The sequence below is a fragment of the Odontesthes bonariensis genome, chromosome 24, assembly GCF_027942865.1.
Source record: "Odontesthes bonariensis isolate fOdoBon6 chromosome 24, fOdoBon6.hap1, whole genome shotgun sequence".
Lineage (NCBI taxonomy): Eukaryota > Metazoa > Chordata > Actinopteri > Atheriniformes > Atherinopsidae > Odontesthes > Odontesthes bonariensis.
Window position 1 is genome coordinate 31,370,408 of NC_134529.1, and position 17,771 is coordinate 31,388,178.

Consider the following 17,771-nt stretch of genomic DNA (forward strand, 5'->3'; position numbering starts at 1 on the left):
GATGGATTTCATAGACTGAGTGGCATGAAAAACAATTAACAATTACTCCATGTCAATTTCAGCCAATTTTTACATGTTTTGCTAAAACAAAAGTTTAATATTAGTATAATGTTATACAAGTATAACATTTACTGTCTTACCTAAATACTGTTTATTTACTAGTAAATGCAATTGCTAAATATGTTATCCACCTGAAATCATGCTGTATAAAATGTATGCTTCAACATTAAAATACTTGAGAATAATAATAATAATGCAACATAATGCCAGTCAGTCTCAATGTTTCTAGTATTTAATTGTCTTGATTCTAAAGCACATGCATTACCTCTGTCTTCCAGAATAAAAGAAGAGATGATGCGGTCCCACTCAGCATTTCTGGTGTCAAGCAGAACTAGGACAAGGTCAAAACGACTTAGCAAAGGGCTGGCCAGAGCTACATTCACAGAAAGAGGCTCGTTGGAGTCATACTGGCCTTTTGGGTTGGTAGCTGCCAAGATGGTAGTCCTTGTGTTCAGCTTACAAACTATACTACAGAGTAGAGATTGTATAGGAGAGAGCAGAAAAAAAAAGGGCTGTGAATGAAGAGGTCCTATATATATTAAGAAATACACACATGCAAATATACACATTATGGGTTACTACAATACAAGAATTATATACTTGATATGTTGGAAAACACTAAATACCATTTTCAATACAGCAGAAGAAAACAATGACTAATTAGGAGACATTTTTATATATATGTGAAACAAGCAAGAAAACAAGCAAAAAAAAACGTCTTTTTATGTATGTGTTTAAAAGAATTTATGTTTAAATACTTTTTTTTTTAACATTCAATTTTGCATGGCAAATGACAGATTTTCAATTGAACTGCAAACAGTTATGTTGTTTGAACATTGTGGAATTCAGTGTATATGTATGGTTGTTGTACCCAGCTTTGGCCACGCTAATGGACTGCTGTTCCATAGCTTCATGAATGCTAATGCGGTCATGTTCCTTGATGCTGTTGAATTCATCAATGCAGCATAAACCACCATCTGACAGAACCAGGGCTCCAGCCTCGAGATGCCAGTCACCTCCATCCTTCACTGCAGCAACTGTCAACCCTTCAACAAAGAACAAGTTGACTTCATGTAGAAATCTATAAATCAGCAATCTCTTTAAGAATTAAAATTCTATTCCTGAGAAAATCAAGCTGTAGATGATAACTTCCTGATAAAAAACAAATTATGAGGAAAATATAAATAGTCCTTTAACATAGGGAGCTGACAGAGAATAGGGCCTACCTGCACTTGTTGATCCAATTCCAGCTGTAAGCACAGATCGGGATACAATCTTTGCTGCATATTTCAGGAACTGAGACTTGCCTGTACCAGGATCACCAACGAGCAACATGTGACACTCTCCTAGAGAGAACAGGTGAGTAAATATATATACATATGAAAGAAAAAAATGGCAAAAACAATCAGTATCAGCTATTGACTATGGACCACATGATCATTTTTAACATTGTGTCTGCTCACAATCAGCGCATCTCTACGTTCAACATGTGATTTCTCTTCGATGTTCCATTGTGAATGAAGTATTGGTTTATGATATTCTTAAATCATTGCTGTTTTTTTTGTTTTTATTTACACAACATTCTATTCTAACTTTTTGAGATTTGGAGATGGTTATAATGCTATAGGTCCAGACTGCTGGGGGAGCTCCCATGTACATGTGACATCATTGTTGTCATTAACTTGTGTGTCTCGCTCTCTCAGCAGGTGTCCCTGGCCTGGTGTTACGGTGTTTGTTGTCCCCCCTTTTCTGTCCTCTCAGCCCCCAGCTGGTGGAGGCAGATGGCCGCCCTTCCTGGTTCTGGTTCTGATGGAGGTTTCTTCCTATTAAAAGGGAGTTGTTTCTCTCTACAGTCACCTCGTGCACGCTCAGGATGGGAGATTGGTTCAAAGAGTTCAAAAAGTTTTCAATCGTATCCGTTTGTCTTTAGCAAGGCTTTTTTTGTTGTTGGCTCTATATGATTTAGAGTAATTTGGAATTCAATGCATTTGATTTGATTGATGATTTTAGGTATGAATTGGAAGAATGTAAATAAAACTTTATGGAATTGAATGATAACCCTGGTAATTGAAGTGCTTTTGTTTATGTTTTTCTGACTATTCGTTAACCAAACTAAGAGTCTGGCTCATACAAGTCTGGAGTAGGGAGTGGATCAACAATGGAGGTAGCCTGCATTCCAGTTCACATCTTTTCTTTTACCTTGCAAGTCACACAAATGTACTTGTTCAAAAATGCAAGTTTGAGCCCTTTTCAATGTTAGCTTTTTAGATAAAACAGTAGGTTTTTCAGCTGCTTAATTTGATAGCATAAGAAAAAAAAAATAAAAATAGGTACCCCTGATCTTGGTCCCAGAAGAATCTATTCTCTGCACCCCACCGGCCAACACCATTGCCACAGCCAGTTTAATCACATACATGCCAAAAACTTGCGGGCATAAGCTCAACAAGATCTGGTTCCTACCTACAGAAAAAATGAAGAGAATGACATTTTTAACAATAAATTAAAGGTAAAGGCCCTGTCACACTGTTGCGTATGAGAGAAGCATATGAGTTGCGTATGAAAATTATCACTCATACGCTGGTATACGCTGACATACGCCAGGGGAACGTTAGGCATAGTTATACGTTTCAAGCACGCTGGCATACATTGGCATACGCTGAGGCAGAAATAAATTTTTGAACATGCTCAAAACTTTTGTGCGTATGGTTAATACGCTAAGCATACGCTAGCCATACGCTGAATACGCTAGAGGTACGATATAGGTACGTTACTGATAGGTCGAGAACGCTGGACATAAATTGCCTGTTGGCATGAAGGTGTACTGTACAGCTAGCGTATTTATAGCCTGCGGCAGGCAACCGACGATTCACGGGAGCGGTCAGGAGGAGGAGTTGGGGATCTTGATCGCTCAGAAGCATGTAACTCATCAGCCGCAGGTGCATCATGCATTTCAGCAGGTTTGGGTGAGAATGATTCTTGTGTTTTTTTGCCTTTTCCTCGGCCCAGGGCCCGGGCAAACGACGATTGCTTCTTGGGAGGCATGATCGAGATGAATGTCTCGAGAGATGTTGATAGCGCGTTGTCTACTGCAATAATGGAGCAAATGTGGAAAGGCTGCTGATATAGGCGCGTTGAAATGTACGCTGGGCATGCGCAGTTCATATGCTACTCATATGCTAGTCATTCTTTATTTTCAAGGACTTTTCGTGCGTATAAAAATTATATTATTAATTTTCATACGCAACTCATACGCTTCTCTCATACGCAACAGTGTGACAGGGCCTTAAAGTAGAAATTTAAATATTGTCATGATACCTGGGAAACTTTACATACCAGCTATAGGATCATGTCTGTAGCTGTTCCAGAAATCTTCAAATTCTTTCTGAACATCCTTCACAAGCAGAGCAGCAACAGCGTGCTGGTTGTTTACTTCTATGTTATTAGCTTTAAGAACCAGCTCCACGTCACAGCGAGTGCCATCATAAAAGGGCTTCCAGCGGAGACACATCACGCCATAAACAGTTATGTCGTCCCCTGTGAACATTCCATACAGTTCAACATCTGAAAACTAAAGCTTGAGTGTGACACTGTGCTTTACACCCTTTACGTAACAATGGCTTTTTTTTCAGATGTGAACATTTTCATTCATCAATAATTATACATTTCTTTATCTATGATCAGTGTGATCAAACAGAAAGGGAGATGGTAGGTGGGAAAGGAATATTTAGCTTTACTTTACAAGAAGTAGACATGCTAATATGGTCTTTAACAGTTCAGTATGAACTGCACGTACATGAAGATTCTCAAAAGTTGTAAACTTCAAGCAGGCTCTCAGATGCCGACAGATACCTGAGTGCTCAGCTCACCAGACAGAATTGGAAATGTTACACTAAGGTATTTTATATCCAAGCCAACGTCAAGAAGCAAAAGTAACAAGTATCTCCATGCTGTGGGCTAATTCAAACCTGGATAATCTGTGGACTGCATTTGGTATAATTCGAAAGGTCTTTGGAGGCATCTCCCACTTTGACTTGGCTCGGCACATTTGTCCCTGTAAACTATTCCCACCACTTGGCTATGTCCTTCTATGTATGCTGTGTTGCTGGACTGTTTCAGAGGGCTCTCAGCACAGTGTACACCTGGGGTCCCGTCTGGTGTGGTAGACCCTGGCCTCTATTGCGCTTCTGCTCAGGGCCTGTGAGCTCCAGCCTTTTCTAGCCACTGATAGGACTTCACATAATCAGCCAATTCATGAATCTGCTGCATTCACTTCTTCTAGAAGACTTTCGGGGGATACTTTGTCATTTAGCCTTGGTTATTAAGGCTTGGCAGGGATGATGATGATTACCCTCTGAGTTGTTGTCCTGGTTCGATATTTCTATTGAATCTCATCTATTCCTAGCTGCAAAGGCAGATATACAGTGGTGTGAAAAAGTGTTTGCCCCCTTCCTGATTTCTTATTTGATTGCATGTTTGTCACACTTAAATGTTTCAGATCATCAAACAAATTTAAATATTAGTAATTAATATAAGTGTGACAAACATGCAAAAAAATAAGAACTCAAGAAGGGGGCAAACACTTTCACACCACTGTAATTTGTGGAAGTGAGAAAACCGTGTTTGAAGTTGTTTTGATTTGCTTATTTTTTGGGTTTGAAATATCCCGAGCTCTCTACATATAGCACCTCTCACGCAGCACAGTTACATGCACAGTGAGGTTGAGCTATGCTCACAGCTTGGCTTTTTTTGGGGAATTTAGCTGTAATAATATACACTTAAACTTTACTATATTTACTAAAAGATAGAACTTTGGAACATGTACAGAGCATTTGAGTCTAGTTGAGTGTGTACATCAAGAAGTGATTTAATCCCCAACTGTATTATCTTATCCGAAGTAGCTTGACTTTCTTCCATTTCAGTTGGACAAACACACTGAATTGTTTTTTTCTCGTGTCACATAAACATCTTACTGGGATTACTGTTATATCAGAATTCCAACAGTGACATTCACTGCTCTAGTCCATGAATGTCTTGTTCTAGTAGCCCACTTTTCAGCAGCATGTTCCAGTCCCCCATGATCTAATTTGTACCTTGCTAGTCATGCGTGATGTCCAGGTCCACTTCTGAGGTAGATGACTGGATGCTTGTTCTGCCCTGGTTTTAATACCCAGATCTTTAGTCTTAAAGGCAGTATCAATACTCTATTTATAGATATACTTTGTCTGCACTCACTTCAATCTCAATGAGAATGTTTGCTATGACTTAGAGATGACTGTATATCAGCAGAATCCATCCAGTTTGAGTGAGCTGGAACAGTTCTGTCATGAGGAATGGACCAAATTACCAGTGGATGTGCCAAACTAAAATATGCGTATGAGACATACCCTAAAAGTCCTGCATCATCTGCGGGTGTGAATATATATATATATATATATATATAGATACACACACAAAATGTTTGAAAGAAATTTAAAAAAAGTCTTTGAAACATTTTTTTTCTTTTAACTTACCTACATAATTGGACTATTTTATACAGGTTTTTCACATAAAATCCAAAAACATGACAATTTAAATATGTTGAAATGCAGCAAAAAAAAAAATTAGAATCGTTTCAACGGTATCTTACTATCCCACAGTCTTACCAGATTTACAGCTGTCAACCAGGTCATCCTCCAGAACTACCACTAAAGAACGGGGAATACTTCCCACTGACAGCCTCTGCACCTGTGATAAGAAAATTCACCTGAATAAATCTGAATAAATTTTAATGTATGTGTGTACTATATATAAAACTATATCTATAATATATATTATAGAAAACCAAAATAATAAATAAGAATCACAAGCAAAGGTGCCATACTTGCTCTTGTATCTTTATCTCCTGGTAGTCCCTGCAGGCAGCAGGCTCAGATCCATCAGAGAGACAACTGAATTTGTATGAGTTACAACCAACAGGACTGGTGCAGCTAACCGGTGGGACAAAGGTATAGAACTGGTCAAAATCTGCATGTGCGGTAAAAACATGTTTACACTTTGTGCACATGTAATCACGCTCATACTCCAGAACCTATAAGAGAAAGAAAAGAGAAAAACAAATAATGACAAGTGTGTGTGTATATATGTATGTGTGTGTGTGTGTGTGTGTGTGTGTGTGTGTGTGTGTGTGTATATATATATATATATATATCTATACACACACACACACACACACACACACACACACACACACTATGTTGCCAAAAGTATTCACTCAGCCATCCAAATAATTCAATTCAGGTGTTCCATCACTTCCATGGCCACAGGTGTATAAACTCAAGCACAAGTGCAACAAGTCCAGTCGGGAAATTTCCTCCCTGCTAAATATTCCACAGTCAGCTGTCAGTGGTGTTATAACAAAGTGGAAGAGATTGGGAACGACAGCAACTCAGCCAGGAAGTGGTCGGCCAGGTAAACAGAGCGGGGTCAGAGGATGCTGAGGCGCATAGTGCTCAGAGGTCGCCAACTTTCTGCAGAGTCAAGGCTGAGTTATACCTCTTTTAACTGCCCTTGCGCTTGCGTCTTGCGCTTGTGTTAATGGCTCGAGACGTTTATGCTTCATTTTGCTTTGTCGGCGGTTGCGTGTGCTGCGTGGCGATTCACCGCCAGGACAGTAGGTGGAGCAGCGGGTTTTTTCAATGACAAGCCTACTACGATGAAAGGAAATTCACCGCCAGGACCTCTTCAGCAAGTCTCTCTTCGAGTGGATTCATCATAGACATAATATATTATGTGTATATTATGTCTATGGGATTCATGCTTCTTCTTCTTCTTCTTCGCTTTCTACCTTGGCGTTTGAAAACAGCGGTCTTTTATTAGGGGATGAAACCGGAAGATGAACACGCCGCCGGATGTGATGTAGATAGTGGCTTGTGCTCGCGTCCAGAGTGGCTACTCTATAGCTCTGCTCGGGTCTTGCGTCTTGCGTGAAGTTTAGAAAATTGAGGTGACACACACAAGCACGCAAGAGGGGGCTTGCAACCGCGCAAGGGCTTGCGTTGCGTCTTGCGTTACCGACTATAAACCAGGCTTCAGTCGCTACAGACCTCCAACTTTCATGTGGCCTTCAGATTAGCTCAAGAACAGCGCGTAGAGAGCTTCATGGAATGGGTTTCCATGGCAACTGCATCCAAGCCATACATCACCAAGTGCAATGCAAAGCGTCGGATGCAGCGGTGTAAAGCACGCCGCCACTGGACTCTACAGCAGTGGAGACGTGTTCTCTGGAGTGACCAATCACGCTTCTCCATCTGTGACTGATGGAGGAGTCTGGGTTTGGTGGTTGCCAGGGGAACGGTACTGGTCTGACTGCATTGTGCCAAGTGTAAAGTTCGGTGCAGGGGGGATCATGGTGTGGGGTTGTTCTCCAGGAGCTGGGCTCGGCCCCTTAGTTCCAGTGAAAGGAACTCTGAATGCTTCAGCATACCAAGAGATGTTGGACCATTTCATGCTCCCAGTTCTGTGGAAACAGTTTGGGGATGGCCCCCTCCTGTTCCTACATGACTGCGCACCAGTGCACAAAGCAAGCTCCATAAAGACATGGAGGAGCCAGTTTGGTGTGGAAGAACCTGACTGGCCTGCACAGAGTCCTGACCTCAACCCGACAGAACACCTTTGGGATGAATCAGAGCAGAGACTGTGAGCCAGGCCTTCTGTCCAACATCAGTGTCTGACCTCACAGATGAGCTTCTGGAAGAATGGTCAGAAACTCCCATAAACACTCCTAAACCTTGTGGAAAGCTTGCATTACAGTCATTACATTATGACTTACAATAAGTGTGTTCAACATCAGTAGGCAAAAGAACTTCAGGCCACAAGAAATCATAAGTGCATTTCATTCCAAAACCAAACAGCTAAGAGCAAAACTAGTGCTAGAGTAAGTGCAGTATGTTAGGTACCGAGACAAATGGGAAAAAAGACAATTTAGAAAACAAAGACAATTTAGGAAACAAATAAATGCGTAGGAAGCTGGGACAAAACAGGTGATGTCCTCAGAGGGCGGATCAGGGTAGTGTTTCCTGAAGAGATGGGTTTGCAGCCTGCGGCCAAAGATGGGCAGCGACTTAGCTGTCCTGACATCAGTCGGGAGATCGTTCCACCATCGGGGTGCCAGAACAGAGAAAAGCCGTGACCGTGTTGATCGTGTGCAGGGACCCCTGAGTGACGGGGCAGCCAGCCGCCTGGAGGCCGCAGAGCGAAGTGGTCGGGCGGGGGTGTAGGGGCTTGACCATAGCCTGGAGGTATGAAGGAGCTGTTCCTTCCACTGCCCTGTAGGCTAGCACTAGAGTCTGAAACTGGATGCTGCAGCTACAGGAGCCAGTGTAGAGAGTGGAGAAGGGGAGTGGTGTGGGAGAACTTGGGGAGGTCACTATAGCTGTGGTGTACATCAGCTTATTGGTCTCTGTGATGGTCACAGTAGGTATAGTATGTAGCACTTCATTCACATCTTCTAGCAGACTATTTGCCTCTTAGCCTTGACAAAGGGCCATGCTGGCTCCAAATTTCCAGGTTATTCATGATCTTCCATCTCAGGTCAGCTGAACCTTGTGTTAAGGTTATCGGGGTTTTCTAAATGGGATTGGTACCCCTTCTCTGATGGTGGTGATGATGTATCCTCCGGATCTCCACTCTAGTCCATAAATGTCTTGTTCCAGTAGCCCATTTGCCATCAATATGTCCTGATCCACTAAAAACACTGCAACAACATAATTTCCCTTTGGAGATTTCTAAAGTATTATTTTACCTTTTATTATCGGTGGCGCTGATTATGGACAAAAAGTTATATCATCCCTTATACCATCTCTGCTTTTCATGCATGACAAATCAAAATGTGCCTGCTGTGAGTAGGATCTATGACTGAAACCAGTTCAAGTCATATGTAGTTACCTTGGCAACACTGGTACGTATGATAGTACCAGTCACAGACAAAAAGTGTCCCACATCTCTGGACCTGGGAATAGTATGCCTGGTCAGTTCTGGACACACTGGTAACCCTGAGAAGAAGTGTTGTAATAAACAACATTTTTTTTTTAATAAATCATCATTAGCATAATAGCCAACTTGATAAATATATAGAGAGCATATGTATATATTAATCAACTGATCAACCCACGTTACATGTCAGCACAGTCGTGAGACATTACTGCCTCACAGGAACCTGTCTCTGTCACTGTAAATGCAATTTAAGAAAGTTCTCAACAGCCCTGGATAGAGGCATTTGGTCAAATTTATTTTTTTTTTTTGAGTGTCATGTAAATATGCTAACTAAAGTGGTCTACAAGAATGGGCATTGCAGAGTGTAGTTGGGAAGCTTAGGTGCTTGAACTTCTGCATCAAGATACTGCATATCTTTTATAAGACTGTGGTTGAGAGTACAACCTGCTCTGCAGCCATCTGTTTGGCCAGCAGTATCAGAGCCAGAGAATTGTGATCATATCTATTGGTTTGTTTGTTCTTTTGCTGAGTTGAGTGTTAATGTAAGGCTACGTGCCCACGACAACGCTCTGAAGCATAAACGCAGATGTCCGTTTTTTTCCTCCACAATTTATCTGCGTTCTCACGAGCGTCTTGGGGTGGATATCTGTCTACCCATGGGAACAGGGAAAACGTATAAAACTCGCAGTTTGCCGATGTAGTATGCACGCCCCGGACATAGGTGGCAGTAGCAACAATACCTTTGGTATTGTTATATGAGTTATATATTAATAAATATGAGAAATGCCTGTTTTGTGGCTACTTCACCCGCGTCAGTTGGAAGAAAATGGCGAAGCGCGGCAGCAACAACAGTACGCCTTCAAACTTTGTTTGGACAGATGATGAGGTCCAGTTGCTCCTGAACACGACACTGAACTACAAAGCCAGCAAGGCAGTGGATAATGTGGATTGGGAGAGTGTCCAAAATAAATATAGTGAGATATGTGAGTCGTTAATGGAGAACTACCCACTTAACATGTGCAAAAAACGCACTTCTGCGTTTTGAACTGTTCCTACGGCGACGAGAGGTTGGATCGTTTTCAAGATCTCCACTCTGGAGGGCGTTTGTGTTTTCTCCGTTTTGAACTCCTAAAAACGCCGTCGCCGTGTGCAAGATAGGCACATCTGTCGAAATGTTCTGCGTTTATCTGTCGTTACCGTTGTCGTGGGCACGTAGCCTAAGTTATGCTTACATCCAACCTATACTTTTGAATTGACTTTTTTTAGGCCAGTTTTTGCCACATCACATCTCACCAAACACATGCACATCCAGCAACATCCATCCATCCAACTGCTTACCATTTATTGATAGTTTTCATATCTAGCGTTACTCCTATCGAGTCCACTCATTAACTCAAATCAATTCTAATGATCACAGACTCAATTTCATGGGGGGCACTTATCTCAGGATTTTGTTGCATTATGGTTCTACTTTGGGACCAGAGTTAAAAATAAATTATTTCTAAAAAGTTCATGTTCCCTTCCCTATCATCTAACATGAGGCCCTGGTGACTACAGTTCTCACATGGGAACCCGCAAGAGGATTAATACCTGAGAAATCCTACCAGTCATTTTTAACCAAACAAGCCTATTTGAGGACAAATACCCTTGAAAAAAGAAATTGGGAAACCAATCATTTCTATAGTTGGCCTTAAAGTAAAAACCATAGGGATTAGGTATGACTGATTATCAGCTGGGCGATTATTGGTGGTGATTTTTAGCATTTTGATATTGGCCTTTTTATTTTTATTTTGTTGGGAGTTTGTATTATTCAAAAATTTTGACGCCAATATTTTCACCTTTACTGCAAATGAATATCGGCTCCAAATATGGGTTATCAGCCTCCTTGACTGCTAATAATCGGTTTCGGCCCTGAAAAAAACATATCGGTCTATCTCTAATAGGGATAGATTATCAAACACAAAGTGTGGCTGATACACAAGAATAGAAGATAAATTCATGTGACATGAAAGTCTAAGAGTACAAATGCCTCAAAATACAAACTATGAGCAGAGTCTGACTTCAAGCTGGATGTCTAACCTGTAACGCGGGAATGAAGGATTTGCCTCATCCTCGGTCTTGACCTTTGTTCTCCTTCATGTTTGGAAGAAGCATCATCCGATAACTCCATAGCTTTTTTTTGTAACACTTCATCAAAAATAGCCAATACATCATTTGGATAGGCGTTGAAGAAGTCCCCAACCTGTAACAAGACAGCACAAATAGCGAATACTTTTTTGGCAATGTGCAGTGATTCCTAATCAGTAACATCATATACGCATCTATATGTGTTGCTACTAAAAGGAGTCATGACTGATAGAAGCAATCCAAAGCATTGAAACATTTCATTACTCTGATCTATGAGTAGCATGTGGTTGCATATGTTGACCTTCGTTAAGTCTGCTTGTGTGTATTTGTTTAGTATTTGGGGTTTGTTGTTCCATCCATCCATCCATCTATTATCTTCCGTTGGTCCGGGGATCGGGTCGCGGGGGCAGCAGCTTGAGCAAAGAAACCCAGACGTCCCTGTCCCCGGCCACTTCCTCCAGCTCTTCTGGGGGGACCCCCGAGGCGTTCCCAGGCCAGCCGAGAAACATAGTCTCTCCAACGTGTCCTGGGTCTTCCCCGGGGCCTCCTCCCAGTGGGACGGGCCCGGAACACCTCACCAGGGAGGCGACCAGGAGGCATCCTAACCAGATGCCCGAGCCACCTCATCTGACTCCTCTCGATGCGGAGGAGCAGCGGTTCTACTCCGAGCCCCTCCCGGATGTCCGAGCTTCTCACCCTATCTCTAAGGGAGAGCCCAGACACCCTGCGGCAGGGCTCTCAAGTCTCACGCAATGAGCGTGAGACACACGCATTTCAACAAGTTCACACGCTCACACGCCACACATGCCATTTCTCACGCTGAGAAATGATCAACTTCGTTGCACAGAAATTCTAATGGCCGATATTATAAACGAGTCAATGGCAGGTTACTGTGCGCTCGCACAGCTCAGAACTATAGCTCTGGTACAGCTGTCTTGATTTAGCAACCCATCGGCAAATCACAAAATAGAATTTCTCAGCCAATCAGAAAACAGAATTTCTTGTTGCCGGGTGTGAAATAGCTTTCAGCTGCAAGCACGCGTCCCATGAATGCACAGCGGACATAGCCTATTATGCTCTGAATGCGTGCAGAAGTTGTAGACGAGCTGGAGGTGGAAGAGAACCGTCAGGATCATCAGCAGGTCATATCTTCATTTATTTGAATCTTTTATTAGTTACTATAGTTTACCTACTCCTTGTAAAAGACCAATACCTGCCGATTAAAGTGTTCGTTGGAGTAGTAGACCTAAATATTCAGCACACACCCTTTGACATGAGCAACTTAATGAAAAATGAAAAATATGTAGGAGTGTAATTAGTTGGTTAATTTTTTTCAAAGGTGACTGGTATGAACAGATTCCCAATAAGGCGATCTACAATTGCCAAACTGGTATTAGTTCTGCCACACTGAAATGCTGATGCAGAGAGGGTTTTTTCCATGGTGGGGCTCAATAAAACCAAGACCAGGAACACTTTGTTTCTGAATGGAACTCTGTCATCCATCATGACTGTGAAAATGGCTGACATTGAGCCACAGTGCTTTAAATGGGAGCCCCCAATATCAGTCATCAAGCATCAAAATCTGCCACAAACACTTACAACAACACTCATAAACAAACACACACAGAGAGGGACTGCTCAAGGGGCCCATTTGGGGTTATGTTTGTTTTTCTTAATTTAATTTGTCTGTTTTTTTGTTTGTTAAGACTTTGCATGCCTAAAACAATTTATTTTAAAATATAGCAGAATTTAGTGTAAAAGTGAAGATTTGTGATTTTGGTATAAATAAAACAATTTCTTTGTTCTTTAAGTAGCTAGTTTATGGCGATGGGATACTGCAAGGGACCCCCACCCCAAAAAAAACCCGAAAGAAATCCCCCCACGCACATGGCCCGGCCCCTGCCCCGCCCGAATCTCACTCCAAGCAAACTTGAAAACTTGAGAGCCCTGCCCTGCGGAGGAAACTCATTTCAGCCGCTTGTATTCGCGATCTCGTTCTTTCAGTCACTACCCACAGCTCGTGACCATAGGTGAGGGTAGGAACATAGACTGACCGGTAAATCGAGAGCTTCGCCTTCTGGCTCAGCTCCTTCTTCACCACGACGGGCCGGTGCAGAGCCCGCATCACTGCAGACGCCGCACCGATCCGTCTGTCAACCTCCTGCTCCATTCGTCCCTCACTTGTGAACAAGACCCCGAGATACTTGAACTCCTCCACTTGGGGAATGATCTCATTCCCGACCCGGAGAGAGCATTCCACCCTTTTCCGGCTGAGGACCATGGTCTGTTGTTGTGCGCTCAAATTACAACTGTGTTAATTTATTGAGCGGAAGGAGCTAAACCCGAAATGTGATTCCGGAAATGATGTTGTTAGCCGACCAATCACAACCCTTGCGGTCTCCGCGAGTCTCCGTCGCCTCGACGGATAGATAGGAATGTTGGCCGACGCACGGAGAGCGTTTCCAGGAGGGTCTCAGATGACCATAAATCAGGCTTTAGGTCCAATCCAGCTTGTTGTCCAACCACTGCACGCAAACTTCTGGATGTGATAACTTCTGGTAGAAGTCTGAGGTGTACAGTGTGTAGAGGGGGCTGCATCGTGTTAAAGGCACTTGAAAAATCCAAGAAGAGAATCCTGACCGTGCCACTTCCCTTGTCCAGATGTGAGTGGGCTCAGTGGAGAACATAGAGGATGGCATCCTCCCCACCGATCTCTGCCCGATAGGCAAACTGTAAGGTGTCCTGAGCATATTGTACCTGAGGCCTGAGGAGGTGGAGGAGCCTTAGTGGACTGAACTGAAATAAGCTTTTAGCTTCTTGAAACATAGCCATGGCCCATTTAAGTTCTGGGTCCTGTTGGTTGAAATGCACCTGAAGGGATTAACTGTCTCCTGGATCAATGTTAATGTGTGTGGGCCTAGGTTTGGGAGGTATTGGAAAAATACTTCCTGTCATACTGTCTGTTGTGATGAATAAAATCCCTGGTGCAAAACTTCTACTCATTGAAAGAAATATGCTCACAGGAGAGCTCTGTGTGACTGGCTAAAGTACAGTATTTGACTAACATTGGGTTAAGTGTGTTAAAGGAAAAAACAGAAGTAATAACACAACTTTTTACATTAAAATAAATAAACAATAATAATAATTACTAACAATCACACATTTCGAGGCATTGACTCGAGAGGAAAGCAGCTGAACATAAATCTGTTTGATTATTTTAAAAATTGCAGTTACGCTATGGAAAAGAGTAACCATAATGTCAGCTTTAGTTAAAGCACTACAATGTAACTTCTCAAAAAGCCCATTATGGAGCTCCCCCTACAGGCTTGGAGGTAATGCACGGTTACACTGTCGTAAATACAACACCCTTTCGCTTTCACGTTTGTTGACGAACCGGCGAGGAGTCAGAAGGGGCAAGCTATGTCGACCGAGAAGGTAAGAGTAATCAAATGTACCTGGGAGCGTGAGAGGGGTCTATTTGTTTTTGCGGTAGGTGTGCCAGAAAGCAAGTCGAAGTACTTCCGCTCAGCTCCCGGGCCGCTCCAGCAAAGTTACATAGCGCAGTTTTTCCAACTCAGACCCCCGAAGGGAATAGGAGACAGGCCAATCGTAATATTAAAACTCATTCTAGCCCCACAATTTGTTTCTAGCTGTTATTTTAAGATAGAAATGTTACATAGTATTGCTTTAAAAAAAACAAAAACAAAATCCAAATCTCAAGTTGACTTGATCTAAACACAGTTTTACTATAACTTTACCTCCATATTGGCTTCAAACAATGTCATGGCATTAACCACGACAGGGTGATGCGTCTCCTCATTTGTATCTGCAATGAGCAGGAGAATGTCATCGTGATGATGTTCCGTCAGATAGGTTTCAAACACTCGGCCAATTAGAGCCTTCTGTTCTGGGCTGATCAACATAATGAAGCGTTGTGATCTGAAACCCTGCAAGCAAATGAATGAACAGGTTTGAAAAAACATTAGTTATTCTGGTTCAACTTAGTTCAAAACTGGGTGAGAGGAGGATTGTTAGCTAAGCTGACATCCATCATGGACAACTCCTCTCACCCCCTCCATGACACTGTGGGGTCCCTGTACAGCTCCTTCAGCAGCAGACTGTTACACCTACGGTGCAAGAAGGAGAGCTTCTGCAGGTCTTTCATCCCGGCAGCTGTCAGACTTTTCAACACATGCACACACTGATCATGTTGTTGCCTTTCCCATGATAATCCTATAGAGATTTTTCTTTATCCGTATTATTTATATTTGATTCATTTCAACTTCACAATGTGCAATATTATTTATACTAGGTCACTTTACTTTTTAGTACTTGCTTTTTCTCTTTAAAAAATAAATAAATATATATATATATATATATATATCATTTTTTTAATTTCTTGTTTCATGTCAGTTGTTGCTGCTATGACAAGTGAATTTCCCCGTTGTGGGATAAATAAAGTACAATCTAATCTAATCTAAAACAGTTTTCTGCTTAACCATCTGTATTCAGAAGTATAAAATATGGATCAGTGGATTCCACGGCAGGGGCCTAATCAGAAATTAAACTGAAGAACAAATTCGAACTAAATGGAAAAAATGTGTAGGGGAAATATTAATTTAACTGTCTCAGTATGGATTATTATCAGCTTGGTGCATTATTCTCATTTAACCACCAATTTACATTTTATTAAATGTGACTTATTTCATAACATAAGAAAATAAATGTTTCAGCTCTAAGCAGTTCCCTATAATCAAGAACAGACTGATGGTCTGATGAAGAAGTGATGATGCACATGTTGCCAAATCAGAAATTAGCAGCTGTTAAATCAGAGTACCCTCTCATCTCTTAATTCAATATATATCATAACAGATGATCAAACATTAGTATATTAATAATGTTCTGTTGTTTAGGTGTTACTTATCTGCTTACTTATCTACAAGAAGAGACCAAATAAACTACACTTCTTCTTCTATGTATATGTGTGTGAGTATATATCGTAAAGCAGACACAAACCTGGAGGCTCGGTGTCTTGTTCCCAGTGTGTGCTTCTAATTAAAAGTGTGATTTGAAGGTCCAATAGGCCGCAGCCGAGGAGCTGTGAGCTGCCTTTACCCTATCCGCTGGACAGTGTCCGGCTCCGCCATAACACACCCTCTCATCTATCACAGTACCTGGAACTGACAAACGGCCCCTGTCTCACATCACTAACCGCTATGCAGTCACTTCTGTTTCGCGGGCTTTCTTCTCTTCTTCTTCTTCTTCTTCTACTTCTACTTATTTACGTCCGGTCGGTGCCAGCATAGGGTGCCAGACAGAAGTCCTTCTTCTTCGTTGGTTTTTACGGCATCCTGCGCCTTAAGAGTTCAACTACTGCCATCTTCTGGACTTCCTCGGTTCCTTTAGTGTTGAACAGGGACGGTTGGTGGGAGGATTTAGGGGAAGAAATCCTACTTTTTGTCAGGCTCACACTGACAGGAGTCTGAATCAGGGTGGAAGACATGATTGTAACATCAGTAACGTTGTTTTCTGTTGGCGGTGGACAAAGCAGGAGGTGCCTGGTTAGCTAAACATGGTTTTCTCCGCTTTTCTAATGCCTCCCTAACTTCTTACACCCAGATCCCACTGCTGCTGCCACTTTCAAGATTCTCCTCTGGCTTTCAGAGTCTACGCAAAACAAGGGGAAACAGTGGGTCACTTAGGTTGCTACTAGCTACTATTATTTTACAGCGGCTTGAACAGTCCCGCAAACATGAAGTGGCGACGGGATCGGAACAGAACCGCGTCCTGACCGGAACGCGACGCTGACACATCCGGTGATGCTCCGCGCGGAATGAGCGGCGCTGATGATGAGGAGTTCGCTGACTGCGTGCACGCAGGAGGTTCATCTCTGAGCGTCCCCACGAATGTTAAAACCGGAGGGCATTAGGCGGCTGTGTGAAAGCTCCATTCTGGAGCGGTGTTTGCTGTAGCACAGCGCCATGCCTGCCCCAGAACCAGAGTCCTCGCTGAGCCCGGTTCTCATCCTTTGTCTTCCGACCGGACTGCGGTTTTCCTACAGCTCATGATCAAACAGAATGTGGCGCAAGAGTGACTTTGAGGACGGCAGTGAATCTAAAGCAGGTGAGAGGCTGAGGTGTCGGTGTGTTAAAGGCCCGGAGCGGCGGCAGCGCGGCGGCTAAGGGCAGCCAGTCTCTGCCGCCTGCCTGCTGATGCCACACAGGCTAAGTAACGGACAGGGCTGGTATGTGGCACAACTGATCACACCAACGACCTTTAAAATAAAGTGTTTTGGACCTATTCACAAAGTTTAGTGACACTCTTGGGCCCAACACCAACAGAAAGTAGCACATATAAACTTTATTCTCAGCCTCTGGGTAACCTGGCATCTTGTTTTTTTTTAGTCTAACAGCTGGCCTTGTGATTTGTCTGTAGGCCCCAGTGGTGGCTCCCCAGGATGGGTCCCTGGACATGAGTCAGCCTGGCACAGCAGCCCTCCTGGTCCCATCAGCAGCACCCGTGATGGGCGGAGGCACAGCACCGTGTCTGACAGCGGGGACACGGGGATTGGCACTTACTGCTCTGACAGTGTGGAAGGTAGGATGTCCTGTTAT

General features: G+C 42.8%; 2 protein-coding genes across 5 annotated transcripts in view; one reads left to right on the top strand and one right to left on the bottom strand.

Annotated features, from left to right (window-relative positions):
* The window catches only part of mcm9 (minichromosome maintenance 9 homologous recombination repair factor), a 31,941-nt gene extending 15,021 nt beyond the window's left edge, over positions 1-16,920 (bottom strand). Inside the window, exons 1-11 of one of the 2 annotated variants that reach the window (XM_075459112.1) lie at positions 16,370-16,920; positions 14,916-15,104; positions 11,110-11,272; positions 8,983-9,089; positions 5,921-6,127; positions 5,703-5,784; positions 3,394-3,594; positions 2,395-2,520; positions 1,287-1,406; positions 932-1,106; positions 326-528 (exon numbers count right to left, since the gene is read on the bottom strand). In XM_075459112.1, the coding sequence (XP_075315227.1) occupies positions 326-528; positions 932-1,106; positions 1,287-1,406; positions 2,395-2,520; positions 3,394-3,594; positions 5,703-5,784; positions 5,921-6,127; positions 8,983-9,089; positions 11,110-11,272; positions 14,916-15,080 (1,549 nt within the window). In that variant the 5' untranslated portion in view covers positions 15,081-15,104; positions 16,370-16,920. Of the gene's footprint in view, positions 1-325; positions 529-931; positions 1,107-1,286; positions 1,407-2,394; positions 2,521-3,393; positions 3,595-5,702; positions 5,785-5,920; positions 6,128-8,982; positions 9,090-11,109; positions 11,273-14,915; positions 15,105-16,173 lie in introns of both variants that reach the window. The other variant, XM_075459111.1, reaches the window with a different exon arrangement.
* cep85l (centrosomal protein 85L) overlaps positions 16,545-17,771 on the top strand; it is a 55,963-nt gene continuing 54,736 nt past the window's right edge. For all 3 annotated transcript variants that reach the window (XM_075459113.1, XM_075459115.1, XM_075459114.1), the window contains exons 1-2: positions 16,545-17,280; positions 17,593-17,754. In XM_075459113.1, coding sequence (XP_075315228.1) covers positions 17,235-17,280; positions 17,593-17,754 — 208 coding nt within the window. In that variant the 5' untranslated portion in view covers positions 16,545-17,234. The remainder of the gene's footprint in view (positions 17,281-17,592; positions 17,755-17,771) is intronic.